Consider the following 24,075-nt stretch of genomic DNA (forward strand, 5'->3'; position numbering starts at 1 on the left):
TGAAGTACTGCAGGCTAGTATCTTCCCTATTTTTATATGGGGACACTGAGGAACAAAGACATTAAATGATTTTCATATAGTGACACAGCAGATCAGAAATTGGATGAAAGCCCATTTGAAAGGACTCTAAGCCTTATGTACAATATCATTGTCATCCACCTTCTTCTTGAAGGAGTCAAGATTAAGAAAAAGGGAAAGGGGGGAAGAGAGGAGAGACAGAACTCCTGTGAATATTAATGTGCTAAGCATCCTTTATGTTTATTGTGAAGTGGCATTTGCCTGAAAAGAACCGCCTTATCAGACTAGACTGCATTTTGTTAATTTTGACTTGAAACAGAGTCCTTTCCAAGAATTACATGGAATCCAAGAAGATAAATATAACATAAATCTGTCTCTGTAGAATTAGTCATGGTGTGTAGAATTAGAATATACGGAATAGGCTACACAGTGACATTGTAATGTAGCTCAGAGAGTAAAAACATTTACAAGAATCTCAGAATTTACAAAGGGTCTGCTCAAGAAACTAACATTACAATGTCACTGTGTAGCCTATTCACAACTACAAACTTAAACTTAAATTAAATTTTGTAAATAAATTTACTAACTCTGCTGCCTTCAAACACAAATGCTTGGTCATCAGCTCCCAATTCTACGTCTGGCCGGCAGCCTGGCCTTGCCCAGCCAACACGCATATCTCCACCCGTAACAGCTTCAAACTCAAAGTACCATTTTCCAGATGTCACTGCATAAGACTGTTCTACCCTGAAGAAACGTATCTTATCAATGCTGACTTTTGCCACAGTTTGGTCAGCTGTGAAAAAGAGAACAAAAAAAATTAGAATGAAATATTAGAACTGAAAATGCCAATGTTAACTTTCCATCTGTCTCAGTTCTGAAAGAAATAACTATTTATTATGGACATGGCTGAGAATGATACTACATTTCTTCTTCATATTTATAATATGGATCTGGAGCAGTCTCTTGCTTTGTTCTTTCTCAAATGACATGATGTTTGTGTTTGCAGTATTTTTGTAGCTGTGTTGGTCCCAGGATATTAGAGAGACATAGTGGGTAAGGTAATATATTTTATTTGAACAACTTCTGTTGGTGAAAGAGACAAGCTTTCACAGTTACACAGAGCTCTTCTTCAGGTCTGGGTGTTTGTATTTTATGTTAAAAATTATTCCTATACATTTATTTATAAATATGTTTTTAAAACACAAAGAAGTATACACACAAGCTTTATAAATCCTTCCTGTAAATATTAACAGCAGAGAGACATCGAGCCATGATCAAGCTAAATGATCCACAATTTAGTACAGTATAAAAGCTACACAGGATTACAAATTCTAGTTCTACAACTGAATGATTGTGTAAGAAACTTTGGGGGGTAACATAAGTCTGTTTCCCAAGCCCCAAGCACAAAGTTGCATGGGAGTAGAGACTTCCTACATTTGAGCAAGACTGCTGCTGTAAACTGCACATAATTCTATGGAGCACATTATTAAACGTTAGCTGATAGACAGCTATTGGAATAATAGGTCTGCTCTTTCTCCCACTGAGTCAATAGAGTTTTTGCAAAGTTCCATTGACCACAGCGGGAGCAGTATCAGGCCCAGTGATATATCTAGGAAACATAAAACTGATCCTGCAACCCTCATGCGTACTAATTTAGTGTATTTAAAGGGGTTTTTTTTGGTAAATAAAAATATTTTAGATCAAGAAATAATAATAATATGATAGTAAATGTAGATTAAAATAAATTAATCTTCAGAATTGTCAGTCTCTGAAGTGACTTAGATTTCTTTGAAGAAGGCTCTCTGGTGGGAGAGTTGGAACTCTTCCTCAGAGCCTTTTTGGTGCCCTTCTCTTGTGAGCTGGATACAGAGATGGATAGGACACTAAGTGCACTCAAAGGCTGTGGTATGGAGAGGGTCCTCTGAACCCAGATCTAGGCTGGTCTGAGGGCTTGCTCATCATCAGGAATCTAAATTTGATTTCTCTGTTTTTTTTCTAGATCTGCTTTTAAAAGATATGGAAATCTTATAGTTATTAGGTACATGGGTGTCTCCCAAACAGCAGAGGCACTGAGAATGTCCATTGCTAACTGGGATGGACTCCGAATCTGAGAGGCAGTCCTTGAAGCCTGGGTGTCCTGGTATACCACAGCAACGACAACCCCCAAGGAAAGTCCCTCTGGCATAAGCAAGGAAAGTAGGGAGGGGAGCAAAAATACCTCTTAGTCAAATAAAAGAATTATCAAAATCATAAAATTAACTAAATTAAGTAACTACACTAACACTAAGGCTAAATTATAATCTGAAAGCAACCATGCTAGATGCTCAGGCTCTGGCCATAAAACAGTTCTATATATTCTCGGTATGGAGCACAAAGTGTGAGAGTGTGCACAAGCTGAACAACCATTGCTAGTGAAAATCTCCAATCAAAAGTGAATGCAATACCTGAAGTGGAGCACACATACGGACACTATATGAAGAAGAATTAGTATTTACTAGACATACCTAGTTCTTGGTCTGGTGGCTCAATATTATATCCATAACCAGCAAAAGTCCGAACAGCTTCACGAAGACTGTCTCTATTTGATTTCTTAGTACGCTCATCTAATAATGCATATGGCACCAGTCGAGGATTTCGTTTGTTCTTAAGGTCCTAAAGGGAAGTCACAAGAAAGTATTTAAAGGAAATTGTGTTTTAAACTTCATATAACATGTATGTAATAAGACATTCAATATTAACTTATGCTCTTTCTTTTCTGCCTAAAATATAGGCTTGGGCTCTTCCCCCCCCATATAAAAGTCATAGTTAAATCATAAATAAAAGGCATTTTTATAAATATAAAATCTAGTAAATGCAATACTTAAACACAGAAGTCAGTAACTGTTACTACACACAAAACAAGAATGAGGGAAATTAAGGAAATATGTCCTTGAGAAATTTTATAATTAACTGAGTGAGACACTACTTCTATAGTGTTACTAGTTTAAAAGAAAAACTTATCTTCCTCAAGCCCTGATCCTACAATCAGATCCAAGCAGGTAATCCATGGACCAATTGCATGATCAAAGCCTATTAAAATTTGTCATATATTAGATACAGTACCTGGTACAATCTATGTTTATATTTTCCTCATATCTAACATCCAAAAATGATTCATAAAAAAGTACTTTAACTATACTCAAACTCACCAGTTCTACAGCTTTCAAATGTCTCTGACAAAGTGGTTCTTACCTGCTGAATGCCATAGGTCCATCCTTGTTTTATTCTGTCTTTTGCCCAGACATTATGTGCGTTCTCTGCAAGTTTATCAACTAAAACTTCTTGAGAAGGTAACAATTTCACTTCAGAAAGATCTAGAGGGGCAGGTTTATACCCATTTGACATCATGTAACTATAAGCCAATAAAAACAATAGTAATAGTCAAAATTATTTTGGAAAACTTAAAAACAAACTTTAAAAAATACTTTTTTTTCCCCACAAGGATGGAATTCTTAAATTTTCCATATGGCATTTAGTGTGATTTTCTCCTCTGTCTCCATCCTTCACACTCCATTTACTTGTGGAATCCATTCTAAGTTATGACAAGACCCATGACATGGAATTTCTGTGAGGCAGACACTCCAATTTACCACCAATTTGTACAGCACCTAGTGCAATGAGACACAAATGCTTGCCTGGGTCCTTAAATAGCTGCTGTGAAACAAATAACAAAATGTTATAAACTGTGCTTTTTAGCAGAAATTTAGATTTATATGTTTATATTTTAAATATTAGAAGATATATTTATATTTTGAACATTTCTATAATGTTTGGCATGGAGATTAATGGTATTTTTTTTAAAAACAAAGTAAGTTGTAGAATATAGATTGTATTTCAATTAATATGCTTTCTATTCAAATACATTAGCATCTAATGATTATATACTTTAATGTCTTCATATATAAAACTGAATAAAATAAATAAAACCAAGTATTTTAAGACACCTGAGTTTTCTGTAGAGTATTATGTTTAAAATGTAGTTTAAATATATCAAAGGTTTTGTTGACCTTATGTAACACCGACAGACCCCAGTCCTCGGCGGACACGATCAAACTGGGGACCTCTGTAGCTTAGTACATGAGCCTCTACAGCATGAGCTAAAAGCCAACTGGCTGTTAGCTAAGGCTGTAGAGCAGACTCATTTTCTCTCTCTCTCTCTCTCTCTAAGTGGTCTCAGTGCCATTAGATAGGACGAACACCACACCCAGAAGGTGTGTAAGTTACACAACAAAACAGTCATTGAATAGCATGGATATTATGTCATTTCAGGATTCAGCCATTAATATACAAGCAGTCATTCAAAAAAATCTACAATAAGGAACTTCCACTGACCTCAGTGAAGCCTCATATTCTAGCAAGCAGTTTAGAAAAAGATTAAAGCCTTTTGTGCTATGAATTAAACTGTAGCTGTCCTAGAGATACAGTATAGTGTGAAGGTACCTTACCTTGCAGAAACCACCAAAGCAACAATCTACTAAAATGTTTCTCATATGAATCATATATATGACTAACACAGACACAAACTGGCTTTTACTTTGTTTATTGTAGAAAGGAATAACATCAAAAGAGTTTTACCATGGCTGAAAAATGTTTTTGGCAATTAAAACCTTGGAAAAGATTTCCTTCACTAATATCATCAAATGGTTCAATGCCATCTCCCACAACATAGAATTACTGAATTTATTGCTCTCTTCAGAATCATAAATTTATTCTTTCTATGTAGAGCTGAATTCATTCCTTTTGCTTACTGCACGCATCACTTTCCTATGCCAGAAAGATTGACCAGTTTCTCTTCAGGATTTTGCAAAAGGATAGGAACTTTAAATTGTGTCAGTACTATGATATTCCCATCAGCAGAGGCTGCCACAGAGATGTGCTGAAGTAGCATGTTTGCCGCGCGATGTTTGCCACTTTTTGGGCTGTGCAGGTTGCTTGAAGGCCCTTCAGTGGAAGAGACACTGTGGCAGCCTTGCACTAATTCTTCTCCTTTCTCAGACTTTCAACCACCAGTGGCCCTATCTTCAAATCAGTAGTGAATTCAGCTCATTGAGGGTTTAGAGCAAGAAGGAAATAAAAATAAAACTACTCCATTAAAGTTCAGACACAGCCTCCAGCAATGAACTGTACTCTACCATACAATCATTTGGAAAAGACCTTTTCAAAGGCAAATGCCTTAAAGGAAACTTTTCCTTGCCTAGAGCACTAAAGGCCTGATCTTGAACATATTTATCCCCATGAGTAACCCATATGTATACATGTTTGCAGGATTGGGTCCTAACTTCCTAAAAGTTATCTCCAACTCTTTTTAATACTGAAGAAGTGTTTATTATTATTGTTGATACAAAGTACCATACAAAAGGTAAGTATGCTGAGAATACCTAATTAATGCATAATATTGAATTGTGTTTTCCCAGTGTTTTCCTCTAAATATCAATAGAGGTAGATTAATCTTGTCTTTGTAAATTTTTGTATGTAGTACAATATTTTTACCCAAAATGAAAAAGTAAATGGAAAATGGAGACAGTTATATGGAAGAAGAATATACCCTTTTAAGTACAGAACAGTATCATCTACTATATTTTGCTACATGATAAAATAAACTTTCTATTCTGGGGTTACACAAGGTTAACATCACAAGATAAAAAGAGTTTGCTAATTCAATACAGTCACCAGTGCATGGCTATTTTTCTCACAGCCACTCCATAGGGTGACATAATACAACAAGATTGGCAGTCAGCAATCATCAGTGGCCAGGTGTTGGAACAAAAATTTGCTGTCAGAAGTCAGTATTGCTGTCTTGTTGTCACAAGTCAGTGCCCAGGCAGTCTGTATATGTAAAACTTTCATAGCATATATAGTTAGCATTATCAGCAAAAAATAATTTTTTTAAAATAATGTTTACCAAAACAATTTCAAAGAGTATTTTTATGTTTAAGTAACACAAATAATTAATAATTACAATCAATGCATGATAATTATTGTTAAGATACATACTTTTTAGGAAGTTTTACTTTCTTAAGATCTTCCTCAGCTGCTAGATTAGCATGCACAATATGACATCCAAGGGCCAAAAGAGTTCTATAAAGATAAAAAGTTGGTTGTTGTAAAATATAATGTAGTTACAGCTCCTATCAGGTATCAAAGAAAAATAGAGCATTCTCATAAATTATTTTGTGTTATTAGTAATTCTTCATATTTGAAATACTTCAAATGTACTTCTAATTTAATTCCAGATTTATAGGCTTTGGAAAAATAAAGACTTTGATTTAGCAAAAGTCATCAGAAATAGGATTACAAAATGAAATGAACATTAGCATCAAAGTAAAAAAAAAGTACAAACTAATGTTTTAAAAATATGGGTCAAATCTTGCTTGTCCTTCTGCAACGAGTAGTCCACTGCAAGTTAGACTCACATGGGACTTTTATCATGAGTCAATTCATGTCAAGTTGGGTAGCAGGTTTGGGACGTACATTCACCAGGGAGAGGGCTGGAACTATCCAACTCATTTTCACATATGTACGCTGGATTTAAGCCTGGATTTAAGTTATTTCATTGTGGTTAAAACAGATATGCTTATATACAGGCAACAGTTCTATGACAGATTTCAGCCCTGAAATCATTTCATGCATAAGTGGTGAATTCCTGAAATTAGACATAGATAACAGAAACGATAACTTGTGTGCAACATCCACAACTACACATGGCATAAGTTTGAAATCTAGGCACAAAGCTGACTAGTTTCCATGTAACTGGCATGAACTAGGATTAAAAGCAAAACCCGGTGCTAGTATCATTCCTCAGCATCAAAAAACTCTGTTTTCTCCTCTATATCTCTGCAAATAAATGATCAAATTCTGCCCTTTAAATATACACACAGAACTCCCAATGAAGTCAGCAGAAATTGTATACATTGTTTTGAACAGAATTTGGATCCGATTGTCCATCTGACTTGCACATTTTGGAACCATACAACACACTTAGACAAACACCGGTCAGGGATGGTCTAGAAAGTACTTAATCCTGCCCTGAGTGCAGGTCCCCTTTGGTCCTACGATTCTATGATTTTAAAATGGCAGAATCAACCAAAGTATAAAACATGATTTCTTTTTAATATTATATTTAAAACTCACTTTAGGGTTTCTGTTGACATTTGTAGGTTATAATTTTTCTCTGTTTCAGGTAATTTTGAGAACTCCACGAGACAAGGGTGTTGTCTTTTATTATCATCCCGTATCTATAATAGAATACCAGAAAAAGATATTGTATTGTTACCACAATCAGACTAATTTCAGCACAGCAAAAATAGACTTGTTCCTTGCACAGATAAAGGTTTTACAAACACTACCATCAATCCTACGATGCCTTATAACAGCTATTCAGTATTATATAAATGAGTTTTTCCATGATAAATTATGAAGTATGGAACAACACCCTTAACCACTGAAACATAGTGAAAGATGTAAAATCATAGTTAGTGAATGAAAAGGCAAACAGTAGGCTAAATACTGCAGTCCTTACTCTGTGGAAACTCCTACTGCATGTCTGAGCCAAGCTAATTTGCTACTCTAAATTGAAGAGTAGCTGAAGAATAACTCTTCCTCCTGAGTTAATCTAACCATTTCTGTTTTTTATCCTGTGGTGTCAGAGAGATATTGCTTTGTTCTCTCAGCAGCATTGACCACTAAAGAATTAGTAGCATGGTGTGAAGATAAAAAACTCTGAGTCCTTGAGAGGTGTATAATATTTCTTGTCAGCTTTTTGCATGTAGGTGGTATGGTGGCTGAGTGTCCCATTCAACTTTAGCAGATTCCAATACTGCTTCATTAATTGGAAGCGCTACATATCCTGCCATCTAAAGAGTTTAGTAACTTAAGATGAGATTCCTGGATCACTTCCAGTTGGATCTGCAATGCATCAGCTCTTGAAACTGTTTCAAATAATCAGCATAAGAAGGGAGAGAGCACGACAACCTCATCAGGGGAAGAAGATGAGATCTTCTCCCCGGGTGTTGATCATATCTTCCTGCTGTGGCAACGGTTGCTGTGGTAATTCAGGTTGCGTACTTTCAGTCTCCTTGCTAAGACATTTATGCGTTCTCCTAAACTACCTCTATAAGGATCACATGGATTCCAATAATGCCATTGGGGGCCCCATATGGGTCAGGAGGGGAACACCAAAGGAACCTTCCCAAGTCTTATAAGGGTAATGATGAGAATCTCTCCCATCAACATGCTTAGAATATCACCAATCTGAATAAAATTCTGAAAGGGGAGCCACCAGGGGATATATGGGAGAGAATTGTGTATTTGCTGAGACTCTGAGGAAGATGTTTTTTCAACAGATTCCATAGGCAAGGCAGAGTATGATTATGTAGGTCATGGAGTCAACCCTGAGCTTGGCCGTACTGGGAAACCTGATGGTCCCAGGGATATCCTACTTTCCTTTATGGAAAGGAGTGTATGAGGAGCCAATACAGGGGAATGAAGCTCCGCTGATACTGAAAGTTTTATTGGTAATAAAATTCTACCCATACCAGAGAAAGGAGGAGGGGGGGGGCATATGCTCTTCCATTCCTGTCTGTACCATGCTCTGATATGGCTGAGGACCGAAATGATACTGTACCATCTGTTATCATAGATGGTACCACAAGACCCTGCACCAACTGCTTGGTACAAGTTTAATTCAGTCCCCTTTGCTTGCTAAGCTCCCAAGGGTCCACAGGAGCAGACTTAGACTTCTGCACTTACTGTACTACATCACACATTCTTGGATTGTATTGGTTATTTTGCAGGAACCAACCCCTGTACAGCATGTTCTGTTCACACATTGTCCTCATTTAACACTACTCTTTACCTCATCTTTACACTCCTGGTTTCTCTTGTCCATTGTTATCTTGTTCATAGTAAATGGTTCCCTGGGCATTCCCCCTCTTATCTTAGCTAGCTCAGACATTGTCTTTTAGCATACTAATCCATTTACTTATCTGAGCAAAAACATTTTGTTTTCAGCCCAATGATTTATTTATCTCCTTAATCCTGTCTTCCAAAGAATGAGGCCTCCCACAATACCTTCAATTATTCATGCCAGGCCTACTTACATTCCATGGCCTTTTTTCCCCCTTTTCTACATAATTCATCCTGTCAACCAGTCCCAGCTTCTAACAGTTGGACTTTTAGGGACAACTGCAGCTGAGGTTGCATCCCTGGCCATCTTGGCTAATTGCCATTGATGGACCTATTGTTCAGCTATACCAGGAGGAGGACAGGAGACACTGGATGTGATTTAATTAATCCACAACTTTATTAAAAACTGGCGTTATGATATTTTCTGTTTTATTATCTATCCTTTTCCTAATAGTTCCCTAACATTCTGTTAGCTTTTTAGACTGCCACTGCACATTGAGAGGATGTTTTCTGGGAACTATCCACTACGACAGCAAGATCTCTTTCCTGAGTGGTAAGAGCTAATTTAGACCCCATAATTTTATATAGTTGGGATTATTTTTTCCAACATGCATTACTTCGCACTTAACATTGAATTTCCTCTATCATTTTGTCACCCAGTCATCCAGTTTTGTGAGATCTATTTCTAACTCTGTGCAGTCAGCTTTGGACTTAACTATCTTGAGTAATTTTGTATCATCTTCAAACTTTACCACCTCACTGTGTATCCCTTTTTCCAGACCATTTATGAATATGTTGAACAATGCAGGCCCTAGTTACTGATCCTTGGAGGACTCCACTATTTACCTCTCTCCACTGTGAAAACTGACCATTTATTCCTGTCTTTTAATTGTTACTCATCCATGAGAGGACTTTCCCTCTTATCCCATGACTACTTAGTTTGCTTAACAGCCTTTTGTGAGGGACCTTGCCAAAGGCTTTCTGAAAGTCCAAGTACACTATATCAACTGGAACACCCTTTTCCATATACTTGTTGGCACCCTCAATGAATTCTAAGATTGGTGAGACATGATTTCCATTTAAAAAAACCATGTTGACTCTTCACTGACATATCATGATTATCTATGTGTCTGATAATTGTGTTTTTTATTATAGTTTCAACCAATTTGCCTGGTACTGAAGTTGGGTTTACTGGCTTGTAATTGCCAGGATCCCCTCTGAAGCCTTTTTAAAAAATCAGCATTACGTTAGCTACTCTACAGTCTTCTGGTACACAGGCTGATTTAAACAACAGGTTATATATCACAGTTATTAGTTCTGCAATTTCATATTTGAGCTCCATCAGAACTCTTGGATGAATACCATCTGGTCCTGGTGACTTACTATTGCTTAATTTATCAATTTGTTCCAAAACCACCTCTACTGACATCTCAATCTGGGAGAGTTTCTCAGATTCATCATCTAAAAAGAATGGATCAAGTGTGGGAATCTCCCCCATTTCTGCAGTGAAGACTGATAAAAAGAATTCATTTAGATTCTCCACAACAGTCTTGTTTTCCTTGAGTCACCTGTAACATCTCAATTGTCCAGTAGCCCCACTGACTATTTGGCAGGCTCCCTGCTTATGATGTACTTAAAAAAATTGCTATTCATTTTTGTCTTTTGCTAGTTCCTCTTCAAATTCTTTCCTGGCCTGCCTTATTATACTTTTACACTTGACTTGCCAGAGTTTACTATCCTTTCTATTTTCCTCACTAGGATTTTATTTCCAACTTTTAAAAGATGCCCTTTTTGCCCTAAATGCCTTTTTTTACTCTGCTGTTTAGCCATGGTGGCATTTTATTGGTCCTCTATGTTATTTGGGGGGAAAGGGGGATACATTTAATTTGAGCTTCTATTATGGTGTTTTTAATTAGTCTCCATGTAGTTTGCAAGCATTTCACCCTCAGGTCTGTTCCTTTTAATTTCCCGTTAACTAGATCCTCATTTGTGAGTAGCTTCGCTTTTTGAAGTTAAATGCTACTGTGGTGGGTTTCTTTGTCACTTCTCTCCCTACAAAGATTTTTCAATTTAATTAAATTATGGCTAATATTACCCAGAGGTTAATCTATATTGCCCTCTTGGACCAAACCCTGTGCTCCACTTTGGACTAAATGAAGAATTGCCTCTCCCCTTTTGGGTTCCAGGACAAGCTGATCAAAGTAGCAGTTATTTACGATGTCTAGAAATTTTATCTTTTCCTGTGGTCACATATACCCAGTCAGTATGAGGAAAATTGAAATCCCCATTATTACTGCGCTTTCTGCTTTTTTAGCCTCTCTAATCTCCCTGAGAAAACATGTCTTTAAAGCTATCTTTTAAAATAGGAAGAGCATCCGAAAGTCAGCCGAACTTCAATAGCTGGAAATATACTGAAACAAATTAACAAACAAACAATCAAGTGGTAAGCACATTGGAGATAATAGGGTTATAAGTAATAGCCAACATGGATGTGTCAAGAACAAATCATGCCAAACCAACCTAATTTCCTTAAAAAAAAAAGAAAAGATTACTGGCCTAGCGGATTGGGGGGAATCTGTAGATATGTTACACCTTGATTTTAGAAAGGCTTTTGACATAGTTCCACATGACATTCTCAAAAGAACATTACCACAAAATGGATGTACAACTGATTGATAGACCATACTCAAAGAATAGTTATCAATGGTTCACTGTTAAACTCGGATGACATATCTAATGGGACCTTACAGGGGGGCTGTTCTGGATCTCGTACCGTTCAATATTTTCATTTATTACTTGGAAAATGGAGTGGAGAATATGCTTATGAAATTTGTGGATGTCACCAAAGTGGGAGAGGGTGCTAGTACTTTGGAGAACAGGATTAGAATTCAAAATGACCTTGACAAATTGGAGAATTGGTCTAATATCAAAAAGATTAAATTCAATAAAGGTAAGTGCAAAGTACAGCACTTAGGAATGCAAAATCAAATGTACAACTACAAAATGGGAAATAACTGGTTAGGTAGTAGTACTAATTAAAAGGCTCTGGGGGTTATACTGGATCACAAATTGAATATGAATCAGCAATGTGATGCAGTTGTAAAAAAGGTCAATATAATTCTGGGGCGAATTAACAGGAATGTTGTATGTAAGACATGGGAAGTAACTGTCCCGCCCTCCTCAGCACTGACAAGGTCTCATTTGGAGCACTGTGTTCAGTTCCAGGTGCAACACTTGAAGAAAGATGTGGATAAAGTGGAGAGAGTCCAGAGGAGAACAACAAAAATTATAAAAGTTTTAGAAAGCCTGACGTATGAGGAAAAGCTCATGCTTAGTCTTGAGAAAAGAAAACTGAAGAGAGAACTGATAAGAGTCTTCAAGTACATTAAGGGCTCTTATATAAAGGATGGTGATAAATTGTTCTCCATTCCACTGAAAGTAAGACAAGAAGTAATGGGCTTAATCTGTAGCAAGGGAGATTTAGGTTAGATATTAGGAAAAACTTTCTAACTATAAGGATAGGAGGTTGTAAAATCCCTGTCAGTGAAAGGTTTCAAGAACAAACTTAACAAACACCTGTCAGGGATGAGCTAAGCTTACTTGGTCCTGCCTCAGCGCCGGGGGCTGGACCTCTCAAGGTCCCTTCCAGTCCTACATTTCTATCATTCTGTGATACAGTCTTAATAGTTGGTGGTACTACCAACTTCATATATAATAAGGGTTTTTATTCCCAAAGAAGTACTCTCACAACTTACCTTGCCATAGGTCCAGCCAAGTTCTATTTTATTCATCCCCCAAAGTTCATGGATATTTTCAGCCAACTTGTCCCTGATCTTTTCAAGGTGAAGAGGCAAAACAATCTAAGAAGAAAATATTTCAAGATTCAACAAGAGAGAAGAGACTCAGTAATGTCCAACATTCCTAAAAGACTTCAACTATAATAACTGACACCAAGATTATTTAACATATTATTAAATACTGTATTGCACAAACAGTATATTGCTAAGAGAGGATACATGCTGGCCTAAATTTTTTATTGCTTATTTTAAGATTCTGGGTAAGATGAATTTTACACTTCCATTTTTGTAAAGTAGGCATACCTGAGTGGTATCTATTGGACAAGGGATGAAGGAAGCTTGGGAGAGGAATTGTGTTGTACCCAGCAAATCCCTAACTCCATCAGAATCTCTCTTATACTCTTTTACTGGTTCCAATTTCATCTTCTCTTTTGGAAGCAAAGCTTCATAGCAGGGAGCGTACCCAGTGGGAGGCAGGAACTTAAACTCTCCATGACGTCCACCCAGTAGGAAACGAACCCTATGCAATTTTGAATGAAAAAGTGAAACATTTAAATAAGAGCCTATAATAACACAGCAAATGGGTCAATTGGAGACAAACTGCAATTTTGGTATCTTTTAAAAATAGAAATCTATAAAGATTTTGATACACTACTTAAGTTTAAAGAAAAGGAGTACTTATGGCACCTTAGAGACTAACAAATTTATTTGAGCATAAGCTTTCGTGAGCTACAGCTCACTTCAGCTGTAGCTCACGAACGCTTATGCTCAAATAAATTTGTTAGTCTCTAAGGTGCCACAAGTACTCCTTTTCTTTTTGCGAATACAGACGAACACGGCTGCTACTCTGAAACCTACTTAAGTTTAAGGAATCCCTAAGAATTTACCAAGCACTAATGTTAGTTGATACTATATATTGAAAAATTATAGTCTAAAAACTAATTAAAATATTTATGCTTTGGTAAATGCAAAACTTGACTATTTAACTCAAATCTCTATTCCCAAATACATCTGTGTCATTCTTTAAATAAATATCTACATTTTGAATGGGATTTTTAAAAGCAGGTAAGTGATTTAGGAGCACAATTCCAAGTTTCAATAGGACTTTTGCTCCAAAGTCACTTAAGGACTTTTGAAAATCCCACCCTAAATTATCAAACTAAGCTTTCCATTTATCTATGATGAACTGAGTAATCACAATAACCTTGTGCAACAACTAAACCAACAAAATTACTTCACCGCAGATACCATCATTGTATGTTTGAGTCATGATCCTCACTAAAGTCTCTACTAACATACAAGGCTCTGCAGTTCTCCTCAGCCATATATTTTTAATGTAAATTTAAGACTATAGTAATAAATGAAATAAAGGTAGTAAAAGAAAAGCTACCTATGTACATGGTGTGAACTGATCCCACATCAATAAGGACTAAAAGCAATAGCCATCTACTGGCTGCTTGATTGAGTGGCCTGCCTGGAATGACAGGTTTCAGAGTAGCAGCCGTGTTAGTCTGTATTCGCAAAAAGAAAAGGAGTACTTGTGGCACCTTAGAGACTAACAAATTTATTTGAGCATAAGCTTTCATAAGAAGTGAGCTGTAGCTCACGAATAAATTTGTTAGTCTCTAAGGTGCCACAAGTACTCCTTTTCTTTTTGCCTGGAATGAGTTAATGTCCTCAGTTAATTTCTTGGTGAACAGGTGTCCATACCATCAACATACTATAAAAACTGATACTAATTGATCAGTTTGTAGTGCAAGAAAGAGGCTCAAGGCTGAACAACAGTTATGGAGAATGAACTACAAATGCTATAGAACAACTGAAGATTAGTAGCAGGACAATGTAAGCAAGACCATAATAATGTTGCTGATTGTCTATACCTCTTTTGTAGATAAATAAAAGTGTTCTATCTACAGAACTATCAGCCCAGAACTTTTCTTGGGTATTAAAGTTCCTTAAAAAACAAAACAAAACAAAACAACAATGAAACACCTGATTCCAAATTAAGATGAAATATCAAAATAAACCTAAGAAACATTTTGTTAGCTGGAAGATGCGTTTCAGCCAAATACATACATGCTAATCATGTTCTATTTCTGAAACCACATAATTCGTTGAAATTAGATGTACGAGTGTGTGTGTGGGGGGGGGGGCTGACTTCTTTAGTCAGTTGCACCCTTTTCAATCTCAATTTATAAAGTACAAAAGCATTTTTGTTGTGAAAACATTTGTAAAAGCATTATTAATTTCACCCTCAATGTTGAGTGTTCAAAAACAATCCCATACACATTGTAACAGTATCGAGGCAAAGTCCTTTAGATTAATCAGCCATTTACTAGATTAATAATAAAGTCTTCCTAATAGTTTCATTCATGCTTATGTCTATAGACAATGAAAACTTGGACAACGAATCTTACTGTTAACATTACCTTTTAATTGTATTCATACCATAAAACCATAAATTCAACGAAACCATCACCCTATTTAAAATGTTTAATACTGTACCAATTTTGGTATGTAGGTAATTTATTACTCTATATAGTTAGACATTTAAACAGAAATTACCTGCAGTATTAAGTAGCTGATTAATTACTTTATCACTAATCAAAAACATTGCTGATATAGTAACCGCAGCAATGTATACAAAGGCATTAGTATTTCTTTATGGGTGGAGTTCTCTACAAAACTCGTGCAATTTAGTCCAAAGTGATTACATTCTTCACAGATGTATATTTATCTCAGCAACAATCCCTGACAAATCAATCACAATAAACTGTAAATAATTAGGTTAATAAGTAACCACAATCAAGTTAGTTGACAATAAAAGAAAACAAACTGCAACATCACCACCAATGAATTTGGGAATATTGTAACTGTTATAGATATTTAAGTGTCAGTTTAAAAAAGTTTTGTAATATAGCTAAGATGGTACAGAATTTAACTGTAATTAGAAAGAGATGTGAAAGTCACTAGTTATAATACAAATCATAAGTACTACAAGAGTAATATATAAGAACTAGTCAATATTTTTCATAAATCTAAGTTTAACACCTTATTTTCACTTTTATATAGGAATTTTCATACTGGTGGAAAGACAAGAGAGAATAAATAAGAAAAGGCAATTTGCTGTACTCAGTTCATGAGGCTCAAACCAGCTCCCAGTGAAGTCAGTGAGATTTGGAGCAGACCCTTATTGCAGACATACCTATTTATTTAAGAGCTTTCCTGCTTATATTTCAGCTTCTCTTGCTTTATCATGCAGTATTATCACGTCTGCATTTAAAGCATCACAATCTTTTGTCACAGAACTATTATTTTGCAAATTCATTATGACTTTGCACAGTCAAGGAATTATGATGTGAATGGAATAACAGAGACTTAGTGGAATAACTCACATGACTGGAGTACTGTCGTGGATGGATATAAACTGTTCAGGAAGGACAGGCAGGGCAGAAAAGGTGGGGGAGTTGCATTGTATGTAGGAGAGCAGTATGACTGCTCAGAGCTCCGGTATGAAACTGCAGAAAAACCTGAGAGTCTCTGGATTAAGTTTAGAAGTGTGAGCCACAAGGGTGATGTTGTGGTGGGAGTCTGCTATAGACCACCAAACCAAGGGGATGAGGTGGACGAGGCTTTCTTCCTGCAACTAATAAAAGTTACTAGATCGCAGGCCCTGGTTTTCATGGGAGACTTCAATCACCCTGATATCTGCTGGGAGAGCAATACAGTAGTCCACAGACAATCAAGGAAGTTTTTGGAAAGTGTAGGGGACAATTTCCTGGTGCAAGTGCTGGAGGAACCAATGAGGGGCAGAGCTCTTCTTGACCTGCTGCTCACAAACTGAGAAGAATTAGTAGGGGAAGCAAAAGTGGATGGGAACCTGGAAGGCAGTGACCATGAGATGGTCGAGTTCAGGATCCTGACACAAGGAAGAAAGGAGAGCAGCAGAATACGGACCCTCGACTTCAGAAAAGCAGACTTTGACTCCCTCAGGGAACTGATGGGCAGGATCCCCTGGGAGAATAACATGAGGGGGAAAGGAGTCCAAGAGAGCTGCCTGTATTTTAAAGAATCCTTATTGAGGTTGCAGGAACAAACCATCCCAATGTGTAGAAAGAATATGGCATGCGATCAGCTTGGCTTAACAGCGAAATCCTTGCTGATCTTAAACATAAAAAAGCAGCTTACAAGAAGTGGAAGATTGGACAAATGACCAGGGAGGAGTATAAAAATATTGCTCGAGCATGCAGGAGTGAAATCAGAAAGGCCAGATCACACTTGGAGTTGCAGCTAGCAAGAGATGTTAAGAGTAACAAGATGGGTTTCTTCAGGTATGTTAGCAACAAGAAGAAAGCCAAGTGTGGGCTCCTTACTGAATGAGGGAGGCAACCTAGTGACAGAGGATGTGGAAAAAGCTAATGTACTCAATGCTTTTTTTGCCTCTGTCCTCATGAACAAGGTCAGCTCCCACACTACTGCACTGGGCAGCACACATGGGGAGGAGGTGACCAGCCCTCTGTGGAGAAAGAAGTGGTTCGAGACTATTTAGAAAAGCTGGACAAGCACAAGTCCATGGGAGCGGATGCGCTGCATCCGAGGATGCTAAAGGAGTTGGCTGATGTGATTGCAGAGCCATTGTCCATTATCTTTGAAAACTCATGGTGTTTGGGGGAGGTCCCGGATGACTGGAAAAAGGCTAATGTAGTGCCCATCTTTAAAAAAGGGAAGGAGGAGGTTCTGGGGAACTACAGGCCAGTCAGCCTTACCTCAGTCCCTGGAAAAATCATGGAGCAGGTCCTCAAGGAATCAATTCTGAAGCCCTTAGAGGAGAGGAAAGTGATCAGGAACAGTCAACATGGATTCACCAAGGGCAAGTCATGCCTGACTAATCTAAATGTCTTCTATGATGAGATAACTGGCTCTGTGGATGAAGGGAAAGCAGTGGATGTGTTATTCCTTGACTTTAGCAAAGCTTTTGATATGGTCTCCGACAGTATTCTTGCCAGCAAGTTAAAGAAGTATGGGCTGGATGAATGGACTATAAAGTGGAATGAAAGCTGGCTAGATTGTCGGGCTCAATGGGTAGTGATCAATGGCTCCATGTCTAGTTGGCAGCCAGTATCAAGAGGAGTGCCCCAAGGGTCAGTCCTGGGGCCGGTTTTCTTCAATATCTTCATTAATGATCTGTAGGATGGCATGGACTGCACCCTCAGCAAGTTTGCAGAGGACAATAAACTGGGAGGAGAGGTAGATATGCTGGATAGGATATAGAGGGACCTAGACAAATTAGAGGATAGGGCCAAAAGAAATCTGATGAGGTTCAACAAGGACAAGTGCAGAGTCCTGCACTTAGGATGGAAGAATCCCATGCACCGCTACAGACTAGGGACCGAATGGCTAGGCAGTAGTTCTGCAGAAAAGGACCTAGAGGTTATGGTGGACAAGAAGCTGGATATGAGTCAACAGTGTGCCCCTGTTGTCAAGAAGGCTAATGGCATTTTGGGATGTATAAGTAGGGGCATTGCCAACAGATCGAGGGATGTGATCATTCCCCTCTATTCGACATTGGTGAGACCTCATCTGGAGTACTGTGTCCAGTTTTGGGCCCAACATTACAAGAAGGATGTGGAAAAATTGGAAAACGTCCAGCAGAGGGTAACAAAAATGATAAGGGGATGGAACACATGGCTTATGAGGAGAGCTGAGGGAACTGGGATTGTTTAGTCTGCAGAAAAGAAGAATGAGGGGGGATTTGATAGCTGCTTTCAACTGCCTGAAAGGGGGTTCCAAAGAGGATGGATCTAGACTGTTCTCAGTGGTACCAGATGACAGAACAAGGAGTTGCAGTGGAGGAGGTTTAGATTGGATGTTAGGAAAAACTTTTTCACTAGGAGGGTGATAAAGTACTGGAATGGGTTACCTTACCTAGGGAGGTGGTGGAATCTCCTTCCTTAGAGGTTTTCAAGGTCAGGCTTGACAAAGCCCTGGCTGAGATGGTGTAGTTGGGGATTGGTTCTGCTTTGAGCAGGGGGTTGGACTAGATGACTTCCTGAGGTCCCTTCCAACCTGATATTCTAGGATTCTATGACTTCACTGAAGGAACACACAAGAGGAAAAATGGACTGAGAGAGTCAAGTTTATTTTAATCTATACAGATAACTGCTAATTAGGAAAAGAGGAAGGAAAAGTACTATTATTTTTAGGCAAATAATCCAATGGCTAACAAATAAAGGCTGCTGGAGTGAGTAATCTGTATATTAGTATCAGTGCTGTTGGATGGTTATTCTAAGTTTAAACACTGTTAAGATTCTCAGAGGTTTTATATGGGTCATCTTTTGTAAGGGGGGGTGAGAAAGATGATGGGATGGATTGCAAGTTCGCAGATGACACTAAACTGGGGGGAGAGGTAGATATACTAGAGGGTAGGGATAGGGTCCAGAGTGACCTACACAAAGTGGAGGATTGGGCCAAAAGAAATCTGATGAGGTTCAACAAGGACAAGTGCTGAGTCCTGCATTTAGGACAGAAGAATCCCATGCACTGCTACCGACTGGCTAAACAGCAGTTCTACAGAAAAGGACCTGGGGATTACAGTGGACGAGAAGCTGCATACGAGTCAGCAGTGTGCCCTTGTTGCCAAGAAGGCTAACAGCATATTGGGCTGCATTAGTAGGAGCATTGCCAGCAGATCAAGGGGAGTGATTATTCCCCTCTATTCAGCACTGGTGAGGCCACATCTGGAGTATTGCACCAGTTTAGGGGCTCCCACTACACAAAGGATGTGGACAAATTGAAGACAGTCCAGCGGAGGGCAACGAAAATGATCCGGGGGCTGGGGCACATGACTTACAAGAAGAGGCTGAGGGAACTGGGCTTCTTTAGTCTGCAGAAGAGAAGAGTGGGGGGAGGGATTTGATAGCAGCCTTCAATTACCTGAAGGGGGGGTTCCAAAGAGGATGGAGCTCAGCTGTTCTCAGTGGTGGCAGAACAAGGAACAATGGTCCCAAGTTGCAGTGGGGGAGGTCTAAGTTGGATATTAGGAAACACTATTTCACTAGGAGGATGGTGAAGCACTGGAATGGGTTACCTGGGTGGTGGAATCTCCATTCTTAGAGGTTTTTAAGGCCCAGCTTGACAAAGCCCTGACTGTGATTATTTAGTTGGGGTTGGTTCTGCTTTGAGCAGGGGGTTGGACTAGATGACCTCCTGAGGTCTCTTCCAACCCTAATCTTCTATGATTCTATGATCTGCCCACCTGGCGCTCCATCTGGGGAGCGGGGTTGGGGCATGGGGGCTTGCCCTGCTCCGCTCACCAGCACTCTATCTGGGGAGCAGGGTCAAGGTGCTAGGGCTTGCCCCGCTCCACCCATCCACCCAGTGCTCCTACTAGGGAGTGGAGCAAGCCCCGTGTCCCGACCCCGCTCCCCAGATGGAGCACCAGGTGGGTGAGGGAACTACCCACCCCTAGACTCTGCTCCCTGGCAGGAGGGCCAGGCAGGCAAAATGGGTCATGGCACAGGGGCACCCATTTTTCCAGGGTACCCCCAATTGGCCAGGACCCCTGTGCACGGGTCCTAGTGGCCAATCTGCCGCTGCTGGTAATGGACCAAGATCCCACTGTGCTAGGCATATTTAATCATCAGTCTCATACTAGTGCTATATACACAGAGGTAAAAATCACCTAATTATTCCCTTGTTTATATATCTAAGGGTCACATCAGCCCTTTTTTTCTCACAGCTTTGCACTAGGAGCTTGTGTTCAGTTGCTTACCCATTCTGACCCCCTAAATCCTTTTCAGTGTCATTGCTTTCCAGGATACAGTCCCCTATTCTGTAAGTAGGCCTACATTCCTTGTTCTAGATGTAGAAATTTACATTTAGCTGTATTAAAACACATTTTGTTTAAATGGACCTAGCTTACCATGTGCTCTAGATTGCTCTGAATAACTGCCCTGTCCTCATCAGTATTTACCACTCTGCCAATCTTTGTATCTTCTGTAAATTTCATCAGCAGTAATTTTATATTTACTTCAAGGTCATTGATAAAAATGTTGATCCCCTGCAGAACCTCACTAGAAGTACCTCCATTTGATGATGATTGTCCACTGGCAACTACATTTTGAGATTATCCAGTTTTTAATCCATTTAACATAATGCTTTACTGATGTAGCATAGTCACAATTTTTAAATCATGATGTTGTGTTGTATTAAATCAAACATCTCAGAAAAGTCTAAGTATATTATATCTATGAAGTTACCTTTGTCAACCAAACTTTTATATCTCTTTTACTTTTATGGCATGCGTATGTGCGAATGGCTTTGTAATGAACTATGATTTATATTATATTATATTATATTATATTATATTATATTATATTATATTATATTATATTATATTATATTATACCCACCACACTCCTAACCCTTTTCCATGATAGGCCAATCGGGGCAAATTAGGAACAAAAGTGTGACAGATGCCTATGCCCATACAATTCCAATGACAGAAAGTGAGGCAGATTCAGGAAAAAGAAGAAAAAAGATGTATGAAAAAAGTAATAAGCTTCAGCTGGAGACAGAAGAACAACAGTGGAATGAGAACAGGGACTATCCAAAACTCTTCCCCCCATACAAACCTAAAAATCCTTCAAGAATTCACATCTGCCAGGTTCCATCCTTTTTTCTATATAAAGTTTTCACTTCTATGGCTTTCTTCTAGTTTTACTGTTCGTCTCTTCCCTTCTCTTTTTTCCCTCCTTTTCCCGCATTCCTATTCTCCTCTAATTTTTTTACTGCTCTTTTCTTCTTTGTTTTTACTTTCACTTCGCTTCTGCTCCTTTCAGCTTGAGTGCATCCCATTCTCCTTCCTATCTGCTTTCACTGAACACATGAAGAATGATTGCAAGCATCAGAAAATTAGTTATATCTGATGCTGGTATTACTTCCTTCCAGGTTCATTTACTGCACTACTATTGTTAGCATTAAATCACCATCCTACCTGTATTTAGGAACCCTGTTGTAAATCCGAGGCTAAATCTGTGTAGGGAAGGGGGTGCACATCTTTATGGGGAAATTTCCACTGGCACTTTGCTTTTGCTAAAGGGGAAACCACGGGCATCAACATGGCATGTTTCATAAGATCTTCCAACATATTTTCCTTAGTGTCGATATTCCCATTACATTTGCCTATCTCCATTCATTTTAAGTTAATGAAAAATAGTTTGATGGGGTTTTTTATTTCTTGGTTTCACAATTTCTATTTTTAATTAATGGAGATAGCATGGATAAACGGTGAACAGGATTTCTGCTTCTGGCATAATATTACTTACTAATAATAAATTAGAAACATATAAGCTTCTTGATTTGCAGTTTATTCAAAAGGTTAAGTAAATTATTTAGCCAATAGAGAATTTAGGCTCAGCACTGAAATTGAAAAAAATCTTATAATTCAATTGGACATATTTTTCTCCAACATATTCCTCGATATCCCCAGACAGCTGCGATTACAGCTCTATCCATTATAAATGATTTTTCTAGGGATGAATGATAAGAATGTCAAATAGCTAACATTATTCTGTGATACAGAATCGGATTGAGAAATAGAAAGCTCTGTGGTATCAGTATTTAACAAACCACCTGTTCAGCTACTAACTGCACATGGCACTTATCTCTAAACATGTTGACTCTTCATGTCAAAACATCTGGACCCTCTAGTTTCTCAGATCCTCTGAACAGCTGTGATATATATAAATGTGTTAGAAAGCGCATTTTAATTTAGTCTCAGACTTCACTTCTGTCACTTCATGCTATTTTAAACAGAGATTAAATGAATCTGAATAAATTTAAAGAAACTGAGTTCTCAAGACAGTGGTGCTGGTTAAATCCCTTCCTTGATTATCTGAATTCCAACTGTGTTATGTTATTATAGGAGGATATAGTAGTGCTGCCCATAGTTCATGTTGCTCCACACTTCCCATTATAAAACTTTAGTTTCAACTGTTTATAACTTGGACCCGCTATAACCATTCGGGCTGAAATTTTCCATGTCAGGTATCAGCCTCAGGCTGAATTTTGTGCAAGTTTCAGCCAAATGGTTCAGCTGTTTCCACAGAAATTTCTTTTTTACCTGTGAATTTTCTTTAATACCCTCCATGTCCAACAGTCTGTACTGTGGGCATTCCCCCTCTCCCTGCTAGTTGGAGCAGAGCACAGATTGACTGCCAGCCTGGAGCCAGGATCACCCCTCTGTGGAGAACCAAAACAGCTTCCAAAGCCAAAAAATACTAACTGAATATATTACAATAAGGACTTGTCCACACCAACATTTAGCTGGGAAGTGAATCTACTGTGCACTAGTCTGCCAACACTAACTGTCCTGTAGACCCTCCTAATGTGCACAATTCCTTAGCATGCTCTGGTTACCCTGTTTGAAACACTCAAAGTACACTCAGAAACTGTTAGGGCATCAACAAGTCCACAGGGACAGTTAGATCTTAGCAGGCTAGCTTTAGATAGATTCACCCGCCAGCTTACTGCAAACTAATTGGTCATGTAGATAAACCCTTAGTCACCTAAATTTAACACGGCTGCTACTCTGAAACCTGTCATTATGCAAGGCACTGAATTTAGCGGTATAGAGTGGAAATCTGTCAACTTCATGAAAAAACTCGCACAGATACAGACAGACATCATCTTCCTCTCCAAATGCAAACAGATGGACATCATACCAAAAGGACTGAAGGTAAAAAATCCATTACAATCTACATACCACACAGACTATGCTGACAGCTTGTGCCACACACTCTCAAAGAAACTGCGGAACCACCTGATCAACATCCTCTACAGCAAACAGGGAAAGATTAAGAATGAGCTCTCAAAACTGGATACTGTCATAAAGAACCAACCTTCCACACAAACGTCCTCGTGGCTGGACTTTACAAAAACTAGACAAGCCATTTACAACACACATTTTGCTTCTCTACAAAAGAAAAAGGACATTAAGCTATCTAAACTACTACATGCCACAAGGGGCCACAACAATGGTTCCCGTAACCCACCCAGCAATATTGTTAATCTATCCAACTATACTTTTAACCCAGCAGAATAATCTGTCCTATCTCGGGGCCTCTCCTTTTGCCCCTCCACCCCCACGAACATGATACAGTTCTGTGGTGACCTAGAAACCTATTTTCGACGTCTCCGACTCAAGGAATATTTCCAACACACCTCTGACCAACATATTAACCCACAGAGACCTTCCTACCAACACTACAAAAAGAAGGATTCTGGGTGGACTCCTCCTGAAGGTCGAAACAGCAGA

At 38.5% G+C, this 24,075-nt stretch overlaps 1 protein-coding gene across 1 annotated transcript in view; it reads right to left on the reverse strand.

The window, feature by feature from the left end:
* Positions 1 to 24,075, reverse strand: part of RYR3 (ryanodine receptor 3) — a 529,369-nt gene that overhangs the window by 342,714 nt on the left and 162,580 nt on the right. The window contains exons 20-26 of the mRNA XM_043516837.1: positions 13,062 to 13,278; positions 12,717 to 12,821; positions 7,189 to 7,292; positions 6,052 to 6,135; positions 3,250 to 3,409; positions 2,523 to 2,670; positions 606 to 811 (exon numbers count right to left, since the gene is read on the reverse strand). Coding sequence (XP_043372772.1) covers positions 606 to 811; positions 2,523 to 2,670; positions 3,250 to 3,409; positions 6,052 to 6,135; positions 7,189 to 7,292; positions 12,717 to 12,821; positions 13,062 to 13,278 — 1,024 coding nt within the window. The remainder of the gene's footprint in view (positions 1 to 605; positions 812 to 2,522; positions 2,671 to 3,249; positions 3,410 to 6,051; positions 6,136 to 7,188; positions 7,293 to 12,716; positions 12,822 to 13,061; positions 13,279 to 24,075) is intronic.

Source organism: Dermochelys coriacea, chromosome 6 (genome assembly GCF_009764565.3).
Source record: "Dermochelys coriacea isolate rDerCor1 chromosome 6, rDerCor1.pri.v4, whole genome shotgun sequence".
NCBI lineage: Eukaryota > Metazoa > Chordata > Testudines > Dermochelyidae > Dermochelys > Dermochelys coriacea.